Below are 17,837 nucleotides of genomic sequence, written 5' to 3' on the forward strand. Positions count from 1 at the left end.
ACTTTTAAATATATATTTCAAGAATCTTAATTTTGAGAATAATCAATCTCACCAAGTTGAACCGTAGCGTACGAGAAGTGGATGAGCTTATCATTCAAATACTTGTCAATTATCTTACAAAATCTATTTTTTCTCAACGATAGCCTATTTTCCAGAAGAGCATATTTCTCCGAATGTTTCGATTTAGAAAATATTTCAAGTGGAAAGATTGGCTCTGTTTGTTAAAATGAGAAATTTGCAACTATAAAATGTAAAGCTGCAGTAAAAAACATATTATTTGAAGCATTAGAAACGGAGATCCAAGCATCTAAAAAGTTATACATAGGGTAGAATGGCCAAATTTCATATAAAAACGTTACGGGGGGAGGGTAAAACTTTCCAATTTTAGTTATTCTAAATCAAGCCAGCACCACGGCCAAATAGCAAAGAAGAAAACATGTGCGGCGGGCCAAATTTTGCATTTTATGGAAGCCAATATATAAAGTAGGGTGATTTGCCCATTATTGCGGTACAAGAACTAAACCCTCATTATTAATCGAAAACTCTATTTTCTATGGATATTATTGATGATGATGAAAGCTTATACCAAGCTGTACCAGATAAATGCTTTGAACATTAAACGATTTTGATCGTTGGAAGAACAGTTTTAAATTATGCATAAAGAAAAGCCTATATTTTTTACCAGTACCTCTACGGACGGGTTTTCATAAGCGTGAATTTTTAAGTTTAGAACCAAAACAATTATATGCAGCGGGTATATCAGTTCAGCATGGATGTAGTTAATGATAAATATTAAATTTTGAAAAAAAAAGTTCTATATTTTTGAGAAAAGAATATGCCGCAATAATAGGACAATGAAAATAGCTTTTTGCCTATTAAATGACACAAAATTATGTTATAAAATAGTATCCTAATAGTATAATTCATGTTTCCAGCAATTACATTTAAAATGACTTTTGAAATATCAATTTTTTCAATGTGATTTACAGATACCACAATTACATTTATTTAGTCAAACAAAAGATTTTTGTTTATCTTTAACCTGTAGTTGCTCTTATTTACAAATAAATTGCAAAAAAACACAATATTTTACCGAAAAATCACGTAAACTTATTGAAAATCGGAACACATGCCAAAAATGCGTTGAAAAACTAAGATACAAGGAAGCAATCTTTTAAAATTGCATTGGATTGGTGAACAACATTTTTTAAAAGCACCAATAGTGTGATAATATATATTTGAGCCAAAACATTCATTTCTTATATAGCGATTAGTGGTCTCAGATGGAAGAACCTTGTCTATTTACATTAAATTTGTTCAGCTACGACGGAAGAGAAGACGAAACCGGCAGAAAATCATTCGTTTCTGTTGATTTGTTTTCGAATCCTGACATAAAGTAATTAATAAGTTTTCTTTATAGATATGTCCAAAGTCACACAAACTATCAGTACCGTACAGAGCCATTAACATGGAGGGAGCATAATTTAAATTCTATAACATTGTGTGGCATTGAATGTAATAAATCCTATGATTTTTTAGTATACCGCAATAATAGGACAGAGGAAGAGTTTCAGATTTATGATAAAAATGTATGTTTGATTCCAAAATTTACTTTTTAATTTCACTATACTCCAGATAAAAGATAGTTTTAACAGTTTAAAATGCAAAATACTACAATATTTAGGTTTTGGACACTGAAATACGATTTAAATTTCTACACCGTGCTTATGTCCTTCATAATAAAACGGATACCCTAAATTTATTTTGGGGAAATCGAAAAAAATGCCGCTATAAATCCAAAATTTGTCCAGAATTTTTTTTAAATCAGCCCCGTTTTGTTTTTAAGGAGCCGAAATCTTGAATATTATCGAACTTTTGTAATTGTAAGGTTAAGAAATATTCCACTGGAGAAAAATTTCCATTACACAAATTTACCTTTCAAATCCGTTTGTCATGGATTTAGTAAAAAAGAGCCTGAAAGCGAGAAAAAATTCTCGACCGAATATTTTCAAACTTTTTTGACAGAATATAAATAATAATCGAAATTTTTACGACTTCCAAAATACGACCTGTAGGTATTGGTTCAAAAACCCTGCATTCTGTGAAAATTATGTTCCGGAAACTATGATAATCCTATATTATATTTTCCAAGAAACCTGGCTAGGGTTAAATGAGAGCCCTGTCCAGAATTTCATAGAAAATTGTTACTAAGATTCCTTCAAAATCTGGCCCGACTTTAACTTTGATTCATATCTTGAAATATTTGCAAGTATTGTCATTGGCGTAGGAACAGGAGGGCCCTGGCCCCCTCCAGAACCATCCAGAACCATTTTGCTACAAATCTCTTGGAAATAAGTGACATTTGTTCATACTTTCAACGTGAATTCCTCCTGGAGGACAACCATTCTTCCTATGTCTACTTTTTATCCACAAATTGATTCCAGAATATGTTCCCTGATATAACTAAAAAAAATACTTACCCTTCAAAACGGTCAAACTTTTCCTTCGCATTTCCTCCAATAATTCATTGGTTCTGTGGAATTCTTTCATATAGTTTTTTTTTTAATATATTACAAATTCTTTCGTGAAGTTTATCGAAAGAACTTAAGAAATATTTTCAAGATACATCACCAATTGCGTCACAAATTCTACTTGTTTTTTTTTTGTGAACTAGACTTCAAATCCTCGGATTATACAGGAATTATCTACGAAAAGATTTTTCGAAATGTCTCGTGCCTTCGAATCTCCAAAGGAAATTTGTTTGAAAACTCCAATCATGCTTTTGCTTCCGAAATTAGCATAGCTGTAAAGGAATATATGCTGAGCAACATTTAGCAAAATAACTGAAAAGGGATTTATTAAAGTAAAGATGAATCGAAGCCACACCTCAAATCTTTAATAGCTAAAATCTAGAGAACCAGACAGCCGTTCGTGCTGAACACTTGATCGATTGGTCATTAGTTGGTGGTGACCAATCAATCAAGTTTTCATCTCAAAGCGTCGTCTGGTTCTCTAGTTTTCTGCTCTTGAAGATTTGAGGTATGGCTTCGTTTTACCTTCACCGTAAGACATTCATAAAGAAAAATGTAAGGATCTTACTCTTCTCTTTACATGACGCTTTCTTGACAAACTTCGTATAAAAACATATTTTCATACTCTAAAAAGCAACATTAAAACAAACATTCTAAAAGTTTTGAAAAATTACAGGATTTTTATACGTATATTTACCGATTTTGGAAAGTTCATCTGGAATTCCTCAACAAATTACAAAGTAATACAAACAGTTTCTCCAAGATATAAATTCGGTAAAACCTTAAATTACGAATTTTACCATAAGATATCTTTGGCAATGTATTTAAAAAATACCACCGATAGTTTCTCGTTAACCTTCTGCAGTTCTACCACAATAGTTAAAAAAAAGTCCCCCCAAAAAAGTTTGTATAGAATTCCCGCAAGTATGAAGAAATTGGTTTTCACATTAATCTGTTCGCCGTAGTATCATGAAATTTCGGAGCTCATGCAAAACATATTCTTACATGTTAGATACAATTATAAAAGTCCATTATAAAAGACGAATAAATATAAACAATAATGTTTGTAGTAAATCTAATAAATATCACCTTAGTTTTTCTGTGAGGTACACCGTCAAAAATTTTGTCAACAAATTAAAGAAATCCTAAGGTAAACTCTTGAATTTCCCGACAAGAATTGAGTAATTTCTTCCAGATTCAATTTAAGCTGAAATTATAAAAACAAAATCCAAAACTCTATAAATCAAATATTGATATGGAGTGATTCGTAGAGTAATTTGCGACGAAATCATTGAGGTGTTCCTGGAGTAGTTTTTGAACCAAATATGGAGAGTGGATAGACTTCTAGATATTATATATGGAAGAATCCCTCAATAAACATTTGGAAAAAGTATGGAGATATTTGTAAAACCTGAAAGAAAACTTGATGGAATTTTTGGAGCTTTTTTCGAGAAGCTTGAGAATTAATTTGCAACAACCTTTAGTGAATGTGTTGTAAAATGTCTTCTAAAAAATCCCCAGAAGATTCGCTAATGCTGTTTAAAGTAAAACATCTCTGGAATATAGGGGGAGATCCCCCAGTACCGGACACTTAAGCAACTAAATTCATAATTCGAAAAATATTGATTTTATGTGCTCGTGTTACCCATTTATGATAAATATTATCATTTTTATAGTGTACAAAAATAAATTCGAAAATATAAGTATGAATTTTGACATTGCATTTTGATGATGTATTTTAGTACCAAATTGATCGATCTTGAAAGGTGGCACCCAATACCGGACACAATCTGGAAATGCCTCGAATTCTGTAAATTTGAACATCATTGAATGTGTTTACTTTAGGAATAGTATATAATTGCCAATTCAATGCTTTTGCAACATTTACAAGAACAATTTGAGTATATCATAGTTTGCAAGATGTCCATCAAAAACCTCTTTCTTATATGATGAAAAATAGCACATTTTACAATGTTGTACTGAATGTTCATTTTTCTTAATTTTATTGCATGTTTGATACCATGATCGACGGAATCCATGAAAATGAATGTATTTTGAGACACTCGTGCAATAATTACAAAGATATCATATAACAAATCAGGTTGTCCGAAACTGGGGGACAGGAGGTGCTTAAACAAAATTGTAATTTGTCCATATTTAGTCCAATAATGGTACAAAATACAGTCATACTATCAAATTAGGATTATGTTCGAATATGCCTTCGTGATCCAAAGTATTTTTTCATATTCAAAATAATTACTAAATAGGCTCAAAATTAAGGCAATACATCAAACTTTTTGAAATTTTTAATCTTTTGTACTTTTCTAAAAAGGCATGCATATTTCAAGGATGTGTTATTCTACGCAAACATTAGTCTCCATATTAGCTTCCTTTACTACTAATACACCATCTTGATTGGACGATGATTTCTCAATGTTTCGACTTTGTCCGGTATTGGGTGCTGTCCGGTACTGGGGGATCTCCCCCTACTAGGATTGATCTCTAGTGATTTTTTCGGAACAATTCTAGGACAACATTCCAGGGAAACAATAATATAATTCTCCGGAATAATCCCTGTTCAAATTACTTGGGAAATTTTTGAGTTTTTTCGAGGAACAGTTTATGAAAGAACAGTGGAACGTACTTCACTAGAAACTTTATATGAATGTCTGAATAAAAAAAAATCTTAAATTGGTATTTTTTAAGAATGCGGAGAGTTTGAATTGGTTTTTAGATTAATCTAAAGAACTACTTATAAAATTTTCTGTGAAAAAATGCAGATAGTTCTGTGGAGATTTCTTTGAGAAATCGCTTAGAATTTTTTCCCAATTGAATCTTGTTTAATTATTTAAGAAATCTTGTAAAATATCAAGAATTCCCTTGAGTAACCTGGATAATTTTTGCAGTGAATTTTTCAAAATTTCTGAGAAATTTTCTGAAAGATTTGTTTTAGGAATCTGAGAGAAACTTTAGGAAGAATCCCAAAGACAATGTTAAAAAAACACAGACAGAAGAATTCGTGGAAAGAATCCTTGCTTGATGATTTTGAAGACGATTTTGATAATAATCAAATTATTAATGAACAGCTGAATGATGTTTTAAACTAACAATTAGAATTTACGTGTAATAAGTACGTAGAGGACCTTCATGGAAAAAATATAAAAAAATGGAATTCCACAAGGGATTCTACGAGTTATTCTAGTAAGATCAGAAAGCCTAAATAAACTTCAGGAAAAAAAAAATCTGTCCAATAATAACTATCAATCCCGGAAATGATTTCTCGTGGAAATCCTAGGAGGAACTCAGTGAAAACTGGTAAAGCAATTCTTGGAAAATGCACTGGAAAAGTACGGAAATCATTCATAAAGAAATTCCCGACAAAGACAAAGAATGAATATTTTCCCTAGTGAAAATTAAAATTATTGTGCAGCAATATGAGACAAAGTCAGAAACAAATGAAATAAATACAAATCTATGCAAACTACGAAATTTATGAAAATCGCGATTATTGCGACCGACATTTCTTTTGTAAATCAAGAATTTGCTAGGAACCCCCAAGCCTCCTCCAGAAAAAATTCTAGTTAAGCCAATGAGTATTGTCCAGGATTTGAAAATAAACCTTTCAAAAAGCATCTTAGATTTTGTGAGAAACATAGCGAGAATTATTTTGATCAATTCTTATAATTTTAAAAAATTACATATCTAAATAAAAGAAATCCCCAATTAGTACTATACCATTCAATTCCACTAGAGTTTGAAACCTTCGACAGATACGCGTATTTCGATTTATTATACATGTAATTTTTTTAGATAATCCTGCCAATATTTGCTGTAATTCTGTAAGAATGTGTTTGAAAAAGAAAAATCTTCTAGCTTTCTATCAACCTTAAAAGATATTCAGTTTTTTTTTCTAACAAGTATAGTGAAGAAAGTCAATGGAGAGCTCAATTACATTAAACAAAAACATTTTACATTCCTCCCTCAAATCTATCATCTCAAGTTAGATTAATGTATATTTACATGAAGAGAGCCAGCGTGGTTTCATTGCGCCCTTGACAAACAGTCATTAGAGCACTCCTTATTCAAAGCTCTTATTTAGTCAGTTTCTGTGAAGCAAAAAACCTTATTTTTCAAAAATTAACCTATTTCCACCTAATTTTAACCAATCCGTTTCGGAAATCTGTGATAACTATGCTCACGAATGAATCAAAACCGTTGTTTAGATTCACTGAAATCTGTCCTAAGGTTCTATTAGAACACTATTAACTAATACCAAAATATTCTGCTTAAAATTCTGTCTGGAACTTGCCTAGTATCATAAAAGTATGATATGGATTATTAGGGGCTATTTATGACTTTTTTGTGGACATTGTGAGTCGTGTGAAAACTTTCCCAATAATTCTATGGAATCAAACTATTTTAGCAACCTTTTAGAAGAATATTTTTTCTGTGGACGCTTAATAGATACTGATATTTTCAAGGTAGGTACTGGGAAAAAGCTGATTCATCATTGCTATTGATAACCATTTTCGAAATTTTTGAATGAATTTGTATGGCTAAGTCCGTACCATTGAACGCCTTCTGAGACGCTTCCTAACTACCGTAAGGACACCATTCCCCGCTCATCGAATTATTTAAAGTGCATGAAATTTCCAAAAACGAATTTTTTTTTTGATGCCAGATGACTTAGAAATGCATGAAACGTCGAGATCTGGTGTTATTTGGATTTTTTTTTTTTTTTTTTGAAAAAATCGACCTTTTGGGACTTTTTAAATTTTTGAGTTGGTGGAGTGAATTGAATTTGAAATGAACGATTTGAATTCAATTGCTGAGAAATTCAAGGCAATAGTATTAAAACATATCCTATATCATTGTTGGCCACTGAAAGCATATTATATGTGATATTTCATTAGGGTGGTTCATTTACTTTCCATTAGGGTGGTCCTTTTTGTTAAAAAATAAAAAAAATAAAAAATATAATTTTAATTGAATTAATGAAGACAACAGTATTGGAACATCTCTCACATTATCGTAAGCCATTTTCTACATTTAGTATGTGGTATTTTATTAGGGTGGTTTACTTATTTTCCATTACGGTGGGCCTTTCTGTCATAATTTTCATAATTCAAATCATAATTTGAACGTAGGCCATTTCCTTCATTAGATTCGTGATATTTCATTGGGAAGGCTCACTTATATTCCATTACGGTGGTCCTTTAAAAAAAAATTGAGAATTTGAATAGAATAATAAATACAAGAGTAATTAAACATCTATCCTATGTCATCGTAGGCCACTGTTAACATATAATAAGTGATGTTTCATTGGGGCTATTGTCCTCAGTTTTGCATAAGGGTGATCATTTAATTTGTAAATTAAAAAAAATATTCTCAACAGATCTAACAAATCAACTTTGTTTGTATAGTTTTGAATCATGATTCTTCATTGGCATGCAACTCTTCGTTAAGATATTTTCATTAAGGTTTTCTTTTGAATAGTTAAAATAAAACGTTCCAATAACAATAATCAGTGAATTCAGTGAAGCACAACTCTAACTTCCATAATCAAAATACAGATAAAAAAGGAATGAAATAATGTTTGACGTATTCAAATTATGACAATAGCTTGATGGGCGACGATGAATGGCAACAAAAGTGTTTAGTTTATATTTTCAAAAGAGATTCTCAGCCTTGGGCTCCTTCATTCCCGAAACAAAAGTACGTTGCCTTCTGCTTGCTATAGTACACGCGATTTGGTTGTGACAACGTAGGCAATTCCAGTTTTAACAATCAGTTCTCGTTTATTCTTCAAAGATGTAACAAAGTTCCTTATAGAAATTTTGTCGGAATTTCATATGCATTTTTTCGTTGGAGTTTTCAACGGAATTTTCTTTGGAGTTTCCTTTGGAATTTTAATCGGAATTTCCTTCGAAATTCCATTTAAATTTTTTTATTGGACTTTTCAACGAAATTTCCTTTGAAATTTTCTACGGAATTTTCATCAAAATTGGAAATTTATCCTGAATTTGCTTCGGAATATCCTGTGGAATTTTCTTCGGTATCTTTAGAAGTGCCCTTTTGAATTTTCTGTGGTATTTCCTTCGAAATTTCCTATGAAGTGTCCTTCGGAATTTCATTCTGAACTTTTCATTGGAATTTTCTTCGAAATTTACTTCGGAGTTTCTTTTTGAGTTTCCTTCGAAATTTGCTTTGGAATTTCCTTTGGAGTTTCCTTCCGAATTTTTTCTAGAGTTTGTTTCGGAATTTCCTGTGTAATTATCTTTGGAGCTTCCTTCAGAATTTTATTCGAAATATTATTTGGAATTTCTTTCGAAGCATTGGAATTTACTTTGGAATTTCCTTCGAAATTTTCCTTGGAGCTTTCTTTGGAATTTCATTTGGGATTTCTTTTGGACCTTTGAAATTTAGTGCGTAATATTCTTAGAAATTTCCTTTACACTTTTCTTTGGAATTTCTTCAGAGTTTTCTTGAGAATTTCCTTACAAATTTGCTTTGGATATTCCATAGAAAATTCCTTAGAAATTTTCTACGAAATTTCCTTTTACCTTCCTTTTTTCATTGCAATTTGCTTCGGGATTTGCTTTGGAATTTCCTTAGAAATTCCCTTTTGAATATGCTTTGGATATTTTTCAGAATTGTCGTCGGAATGTCTTTTGGAATGTGCTTCAGAATTTCTTTTAGAATTTTATTCAGTTTTTTTTTTTAATTTTTTTTTCGGGATTTCCCTTATATTTTGAAAGTTTCCATCGAAGTTTCCTTTGGAATTTCTTTTGGAGCTGTGATTTTTTCTTTGAAATTTCCTTAGAAATTCCTTTTTGAATTTCATTTGGAATTTGCTTTGAATTTTTTTATGGAATTTCCTATGGAGTTTTTGGAATTCCCTTTGGAATTTTCTTCGGAATTTCCTTTGGATTTTTTTCGGAATTTCCTTTGGAATTTTCTACACAATTTTCGTCAGAATTTCCTCTGAAATTTGCTTCGGAAATTCCGTTGGATTTTTTTAGTTTCCTTCTGAATTAACTTTGAAATTTCCGTCGAAATTTCCTTAGGAGTATCCCTTAAAATTCCTTTGCAGTTTTCTTTGAGGCTACTTATCAAATTTTCTTCAGAATTTCCTTTGGAATTCCTTTATTACTTCCTCACAAATTCTCTTTGAAATTTCTTTCGGAATTTCGTTTGAAGTTTACTTCCAAATTTGTTAAAGAGTTTCCTCGGAATTTCCTTTTGAATAACCTTTGGAATTTCCTATGGAGATTTCGGAATTTTATTTAGAAGTTTTGATTGGAATTTTTTACGGAATTTTCCTTTGGACTGTTTTACGTAATTTTCATCAGAATTTCCGTTGAATTTTCTCGGAATTTACTTTGGAATTTCCTTCGAATTGTTTTTTCGGAATTTTCTTAGGAGTATCCTTTAAAATTCCTTTGTATTCTTCGGAACTTCATATCTCATTTACTTCAGAATTTCCTTTGGAATTTCTTCATGAATTTCTTTTAGTAAGTTGCTTCAGGATTGGATTTGGATTTATTTGGAATTACTTTCGGAATTTCCTTCTTCAGTTCTTCAAAATTTTCTTCGGCGTTTCCTTTGGAATTTCTTTCGGAATTTCTTCTGGAATTGCCTTCGGAATTTCCTTTGAAATTCGCTTCGGAAGTTCCTTTGAAATTTCTTATGGATTTTCCTTTGCAATTTCTTTTAGAGCTGGCTTCGGAATTTCATTTGGAATTTTCTGCGCAATTTTCGTCCGAGTTTTCTTTGAAATTTGCTTCGGAACATCCTTCAAAAATCCATTCGGATTTATTTTTATGGAATTTCTTTTAGAATTTGCTTTGGAATTTCTTTCGGGATTTGCTTTGGAATTTCGTTCGGAATTTCTTTTGGAGCTACCTTCGGGATTTGATTTGGAATTTTCTACGTTATTTTCGTCGAAATTTACTTTGCAATTTGCCTCGGAATTTCTTCTGGAGTTTCCTTCGGAATTCCTTTTGGAGCTTCATGCTAAATTTGATTCGGAATTTCATTTGGAATTTCTTTTGAAGCTTTGAAATTATTTCGGAATTTTCTTCGGAAGTACCTCTATAATTTTCGTTTCCTCTGGAATTTCCTTCGGTATTTCCTTCGGAATTTTCTCTGGAATTTCCTTCGGAATTTACTCTGGAATTTCCTTCGGAATATCCTCTGGAACTTCCTTCGGAATTTCCTCTGGAATATCCTTCGGAATTTCCTCTGGAATTTCATTCGGAATTTCCTTTGGAATTTCCTTCCGTATTTCCCCTAGAATTTTCTTCGAAATTATCTCTGGAATTTTTTTCGGGATTTTCTCTGGAATTTCCTTCCGAATTTTCTCTGAAATTTCCTTCAGAATTTTCTCTAGAATTTCCTTCGGAATTACCTCTGGAATTTCCTCCGGAATTTCCTCTAGAATTTCCTGCGAAATTTCCTCTGGAATTTCCTTCGGAATTTTCTCTGAAATTTCCACTGGAATTTCCTTCGTAATTCCCTCTGGAATTTCCGTTGGAATTTACTTTGGAATTTCCTTCGGTATTTCCTTCAGAATTTTCTCTGGAATTTCCTTCGGAATTTGCAAAACTAAATTGGAAAGATCACTGAGGCTCAATGCTTGATCTCTGAGATGAGTGCATCTGAAATCACGAAGTAGCAAGCGAATTTTGTATGAGACGAGGACTCCGAACTGGTTCAGCTTAGTGTCGTGTCGCATTTCGAATGAAAATCACGCAAAACTTTTCAAAAGGACCTTTCATACAATGAGAGGCTTTCCAGAAAACTCTTTTGTTGTTAAATAAGTTACCTTTACATTTTTCGTCGAACATTACGCAAATATAATGTAGTAATCCACACCATAATCTTTCGGTCTGTAGATATTAAGGTTGAAATTTTTACAATGACACCATAATTAAGGAAAGTGGACGAGACTTTTTCGAGAAATCATGGTTACAAACTGTACGAAAAATGATGCACCCTAATGGGAAATGAGAGAAACTCCCTAATGAAATATGTTAACAGAGTCCTACGATGATGTCGCATATCAAATGGAACTAGAGGCGCATGAATTCAGAGGAATTCAAAGCCTCTCTAAACAAAAATGAAGACAATGGCCTACGATTGTAAAAGATATATAATATAAGCGTAAAAGAGGTGTTAAAATACTAAAAGGATCAAATTCAAAATTTCTTGATTTTTTTTTATTTTTGGCAAACACCAATGGAAAATAAGTGAGCCACCCTAATAAAATATCACGATGCTAATGAAGGAAATACCCTACGATTATGAAAGAGGTGATAACATACTATTGTTTTTAATATCCCATTCAAATTATGATTTTTCGACAGAAAGGCCCACCCTAATGGAAAATAAGTGAACCACCCTAATAAAATACCACATATTAAATGTAGAAATGGCTTATGATAATGTGAGAGATGTTCCAATACTATTGTCTTCAATATTCAATTAAAATTATTTTTTTTATTTTTTTATTTTTTAACAAAAAGGACCACCCTAATGGAAAGTAAATGAACCACCCTAATGAAACATCACATATAATATGCTTTCAGTGGCCAACAATGATATATGATATGTTTCAATACTATTGCCTTGAATTTATCAGCAATTGAATTCAAATCGTTCATTTCAAATTCAATTCACTCCCCCAACTCAAAAATTTACTAAGTCCCAAAAGGTCGATTTTTTCAAAAAAAAAAAAAAAAAAATTTCCAAATTTTGCATGGGGACTTTTTTCGAGGAGACAAAACTTTTGAGCACTACCATTTTTTGAAATTCGAAAAATCGATTTTCATTGGCACCCTAATATATATATCTCCAAAATATTTCCCAGATGCGTGACGCATTTTGGCGCCCCCTGAGGCCTGCCGCCCTTGGCGGTTGCCAACCTGGCCAACCGCACTCTACGGCACTGTACTACATTTCAAATGAGTGGTCTTTGGAAATTTCGTCAGTGTTACGTCTGTTTGTCTGTGGTTATATGTATACTCCATTTGGGATTGATAATTTAAATAATGCATAATTTTGAGGTACCTAAATATGAAATTATTGACCTTGGAATGTTCACCGAGCCAGATCTGCGAAGTCTTCAAACACTTCGCGGGCTGCACACAATGAAGCTGCGGGCCATACGTTGGGCAGCACTGTTACGCAAGAATTGTGGACAAGTAGAAATTGCAAAAAAATACACCTCTCCGTGACAGTGCATTGAACACTGCCGTGACCAGGATTCGAACCTGGGTTACTACGGCCACAACGTAGGGTCCTAACCACTAGACGATCACGGCTATCGAGGCGATGTGTTTTACGAGTTTCGCAGCACCTTATAAATGAAGCTATTTTTTTTCATTTTCTTTTTTACCTGCGTCCATCCATCCAGAGCTGAGGAGGAACGTTCGAGCAGACTGCGCGAAGAAACCATCACCCTGCGGGAGGAGTTGAACAAGCTCTACCTGTCACGTGATTTGCTCGAGCAGCAACGAATCGAATCCGATGGACTGCTCAACATGATTGAGAAGCAGAAAATCGAACTGGAATACGAACTGGACCGGATCATCAACGAGAAGGATGGCCTGCACATGACACTGGAGAAGAAGAGTTCCTCCAATGACCACCTGGAGGTTGAAATTAAACAGCTCAAGGCGTCCGTCCTGCAGCTGGAGGACGAAAGAACCAAGCTGAAAACCCAGGTGTCCGACCAGGGCGTTGATCTGGCGGCACTGAAAAAGGAACTGATTTCCGCCGAGCAGGCCCGACTGGACTTGGACTCGGAAAAGTTGGCCATCAGCGAGCGGCTGAAGTGTCTGGAGATGGAGAAGGACAAAGTGGAGCAAGATTTGAGTTGTGTGGCGCGAGAACGCAACGATTTGAGCAACCAGCTGGCAGCGATTTCCCGCAAAAAGGAGACCATTGGGGAAGAAGTTATGCGTTTGCGACAGCGGTTGGAACAGGCGAACGAAATGAACGCCCGATTGAATCGGAACCTGGAGGAGCTGGTGAAGGAAAACGAGGAGAAGGCTGTGGTCATCGAGGGGCACGAGAAAGAGCTGCAACGATTGCAGGTAAGTTGGCAGTGTAGATATGTGATTTGATTAGAGTAAACCTTTATTATAATTAGGGTGATGTGCTAATATCACCGTATTATGCTTTGATCAATGAGCACCTGCGATTTTTCCAGTATTGCCGTGAATGATGCTGAAACAAACCGTTGCCAAACAATTCTTTGCCAAGACGACTTTTGCATTGTGCAATATATTGAAAGATTTGGATATGTGTTGATCGTTTATTGTAAATAATGCGATGGAATTATTGCTTACCGTTGTCTGTATACGTCGTATCCATTTTCATTTCGGTCGCAATCATGTCATGGCCACAAACTGCAGTTTTGATACGGCTCACTGTGATGTTGTGGGTGATCAGAATATGTTTTATTAGAATATCGTCGTTGTAGGTGGTCGAGAGGCATCGGCGATTGTGACGTCTGTTTGTCTGTGATATTATGCATTCAATAACTTTAGACCGAAGTTCATAAGAGAAACGAAATAAATATCACCAACAAAAGTTTGGCGTTGGCATTCTAACGAGGTGCTACGCCGACAAAGGCATTCCTTATGCGTCGGCGAAGCACTACATTAGAATGCATACCGACGCCGAAGTTTTGACTTCCAAACTTATTAAATTGTCACTCGAATTGTCACTGTGTCTATACCATCAGAAGTCTATCAACATGTACTGAATGGATTTTAAAGATCTAATTAAGTTAATTTTATATATTTAAGCATTTCTCGCATAACTGCTGATCTAGCTAGCTCTAAGAGTATTGGTAATCATGTGTGTAGCTCGTTGTTTCTGAGCATTTAAATGAATTTACACGTTCTTGAAAAATGGTATGGTGAAGAAAGGATCATCCTCTATCTGCCCGTGGTATTGGTTTGGATGCTTATTCATTCATTTGATCAGAAACAACGAGCGACACACTGCGTTACCAATGGCTTTTAGGGCGTTATCCCAGATTAAGCGAGATTTGGAATTTCACTTCCTACATATACCATGTCGGGTAAAATTTTCGACGCTTCACACATAGAGTACATATTTTCCAGATAACAGCACCGTAGGGAGCCGGACCCAATGAAAGCTACTGAGTCCATATATGGTCACAATATGCGTCGTACTAAAGCGCATCTTTTTGCAAAGTTTCAGCCAATTCGGTCGAGAAGAACCCCTCATGCCAAAGTGAATCATGGAAGTGCCCAAGTAGCTCTCTGCACCCTACCTTCGCAGATTCCAATTAAGTAATCTAATAAGAAAAATGTTACAAAAAACATTCTGCGTCGGCCGGGAATCGAACCCGGATCAACTGCTTGGAAGGCAACTATGCTGACCATTACACCACCGACGCCATGTGCTGTTTGGTGCTCAAAGCACTACAGTATTAGAAGCCCTTCTCTACCCTTGCTCCCTTGTTCTCCGTATGGTGCGTGCGGAAGCTCCGAAAGCTTTCGTGCAAACACTGATCGAAAAAACATAATCTATTTTAATCACAACAGAAGGGTAATCGCATAAATGACCATAATGACAAATTTTGAATAAGGCTATCCATGACTCATGAGGACTTTTCGTGATAGGACTGACAACTAAAAGTGTGAATGCAACCGAAATGAAAGAGCAAACAAATCATTCGAGTGTTATCGAAGCTTTACATTTTCCTTTGTAATCGAAAGTCACTCCGATCGCGAAACGTCAAAAGCACATGGTAAACAAAAAAAAAAAACAGCTGATCGCAGCTGTCTCATGGATTGCCTTACTGTTATTTTCTATTAGCAGTGTCCACTCGATTTTGGCAACATAAAAAAAAACATGTTGCCAAAATCGACTTTTTACCCTTCTTACAACCATAAGAAGGGTATAAAGATCGCTTGAAAAACCGACTTTTGATCCGAGGCCCGGAGGGCCAAGTCTCATATACCAATCGATAGAGCTCGACGAACTGAGCACATGTCCGTGTGTGTGTATGTGTGTGTGTATGTGTGTGTGTATGTTTTTTTTTTTTTTTTTTTTTTTTTTTTTTTCATGCATCTCTAGGAGTTAAAAAAATCTTCTCAAGAGTGGCCTGTATTTGTTCATGCTCATGCCACAGTGTATGGTTTGGCACTGTGTGGGATTCGCAATGGGGCGCCTACCCACTAAAAAACAGTCTCCTAGGTACACCGTCACCGTAAAGAATTCTTCTCCGGCACCACCTTGCGGTATTACTTCGAAGAAGAGGTGACACATGCTACGCGCACCCTTCATTAAGCCCTTCGGCTCCATCATTAATTTGTTAGTTCCTAATCCATGCCATGCTGAGCCCTTCGGCTCCCATTAATAATTTGTTAGTATTCCTAGTTCCGACGAAGACTTCCCCGGAGGTGGAAGTTCTTCCGGTACCGATGCTGCCCGGATAGGTGCCAAGGTCGATCCTGCGATTCCGGTTGGTGGATGACTTCCGGTTCACAGGTGCCCTGACGACCAATTTGGCAAGACAATTTACACCGTCTTCAGCTCAAGGCTGCACAGACTGAACAATCACAAACATTAGGCAACGGACAACACGAAACACCCAGTAGCCCAATGATGAATTTTTCGTTTGACGAAAAGTTTCCACCGACTGGAGTGGGAATCGAACCCACACTTCATGGCACAATATGCCTAAACGACTGACGCCGCTAACCGCACGGCCACGAAGCCTACAATTTCCGGGGCTTTTCCACGATTTACTCGGTCTTGTCCCCGACGGTGGATCAAGCTTACCTACCGGTTGGGTGCCGAGGTCGGTTCGGCGATTCCGGTTGGAGACTGACTTCCGGTTCACCGGCTTGTTCCTCCCTCCACTTCCGCTGAAGCAATGACATTATTTTCGTCACCGCCATGTTCACCGCGTTCCACATCACCTCATCGCTACACATTCTATCCACTACGTTGTCTACGGTTACGTCAGCACCGCAGACCGCTGTCATCTCGCTACGTTCCGCAGCAAAACGTGGACACTCGAAAATGACGTGTTCCGGCGACTCCTCTATGACTGGGCACTCAGCGCAGAGCGGTGACTCTGCGTGGCCGAACCTGTGCAGATATTTCTTGAAGCAGCCGTGACCTGACAAGAACTGCGTCAAGTGGAAGTTGACTTCTCCATGGGATCTGCTCACCCATTTCGCCAGATTTGGAATAAGGCGATAAGTCCACCTTCCCTTCTCAGCGGTATCCCACTCGCGTTGCCATTTCACCATCGTGTCGGCTCGGGCAATCTTCCGGGCTCCTCTGGTACTACTAGCTTCGTAGCACTCCTTATCCTCTTCCAAAACGTAGCCGATAGGGGTCATTCCGGCAATCACGCATACTGCCTCCGAAGATATGGTTCGGTAGGCACTCGCTACCCGCATGGCCATCAGCCTATACGTGCTGCTAAGCTTGACTCGGTTTCTCTTCGTCTTCATTGCGGTTCCCCACGCCGGGCTAGCGTACCTCAGGATCGACGTAGCCACGCTAGATAATAGCCTCCGCTTACTGCTGCAAATCGCCGAGTTATTCGGCATGATCCTGGACAGCGCCGTGGCTGCCCTCGCTGCTTTCTCGCACGCGTAATCGACATGGCAGTTGAAGTTCAGCCGATCGTCGATCATTACGCCGAGGTGTTTTAGCTCCCGCTTTGAGGCTATGGTGTGTTCTCCCACTGTAATCTCAGCCTTCTGCACCACTTTTCGGTTGCTGATAAGCAACAGCTCCGTTTTTTGGTGGGCTATCACCAGTTTCTTCTCGTACATCCAGTTTTCGACTGCGTCCACTGCTTCTGTAGCGAGAACCTCCACACTTTCCAGTGAGTCACCAATGACCACAAGCGTGATGTCGTCTGCAAATCCAACGATTTTGACGCCTGTTGGCAGCCTAAGCGTCAGCACTCCGTCGTACATAGCATTCCACAACGTTGGACCCAGGATAGACCCCTGTGGAACTCCCGCATTTACCGACCTCGACTTCTGTCCTTCGCTAGTGCTGTAGCTCAAGACCCGGTTTTCAAAGTAGCTTCCTAGTATCTTGCACAGATAATCCGGAACCTTCATTTTATGTAACGCCACAGCAATGGCTTCCCAGCTTGCACTATTAAAGGCGTTTCTCACATCTATCGTCACGACAGCACAGTAACGGTTACCTCTTCGTTTTTTTGTTCTTGCTTTGTCGGCAGTGTCAATCACTGTTTTGATGGCATCTACCGTTGACCTTCCTTTCCGGAAT

General features: G+C 36.3%; 1 protein-coding gene and 2 non-coding genes across 5 annotated transcripts in view; 1 reads left to right on the plus strand and 2 right to left on the minus strand.

Annotated features, from left to right (window-relative positions):
* LOC5572577 (rootletin) overlaps positions 1–17,837 on the plus strand; it is a 159,910-nt gene that overhangs the window by 118,826 nt on the left and 23,247 nt on the right. For all 3 annotated transcript variants that reach the window (XM_021857344.1, XM_021857342.1, XM_021857343.1), the window contains one exon: positions 12,949–13,630. In XM_021857344.1, coding sequence (XP_021713036.1) covers positions 12,949–13,630 — 682 coding nt within the window. The remainder of the gene's footprint in view (positions 1–12,948; positions 13,631–17,837) is intronic.
* Positions 12,785–12,856, minus strand: Trnah-gug. Its single transcript has one exon. It is a non-coding gene; the product is annotated as a tRNA-His (tRNA).
* Trnag-ucc lies at positions 14,896–14,967 on the minus strand. Its single transcript has one exon. It is a non-coding gene; the product is annotated as a tRNA-Gly (tRNA).

This window comes from Aedes aegypti, chromosome 1 (assembly GCF_002204515.2).
Source record: "Aedes aegypti strain LVP_AGWG chromosome 1, AaegL5.0 Primary Assembly, whole genome shotgun sequence".
NCBI classification, from domain to species: domain Eukaryota; kingdom Metazoa; phylum Arthropoda; class Insecta; order Diptera; family Culicidae; genus Aedes; species Aedes aegypti.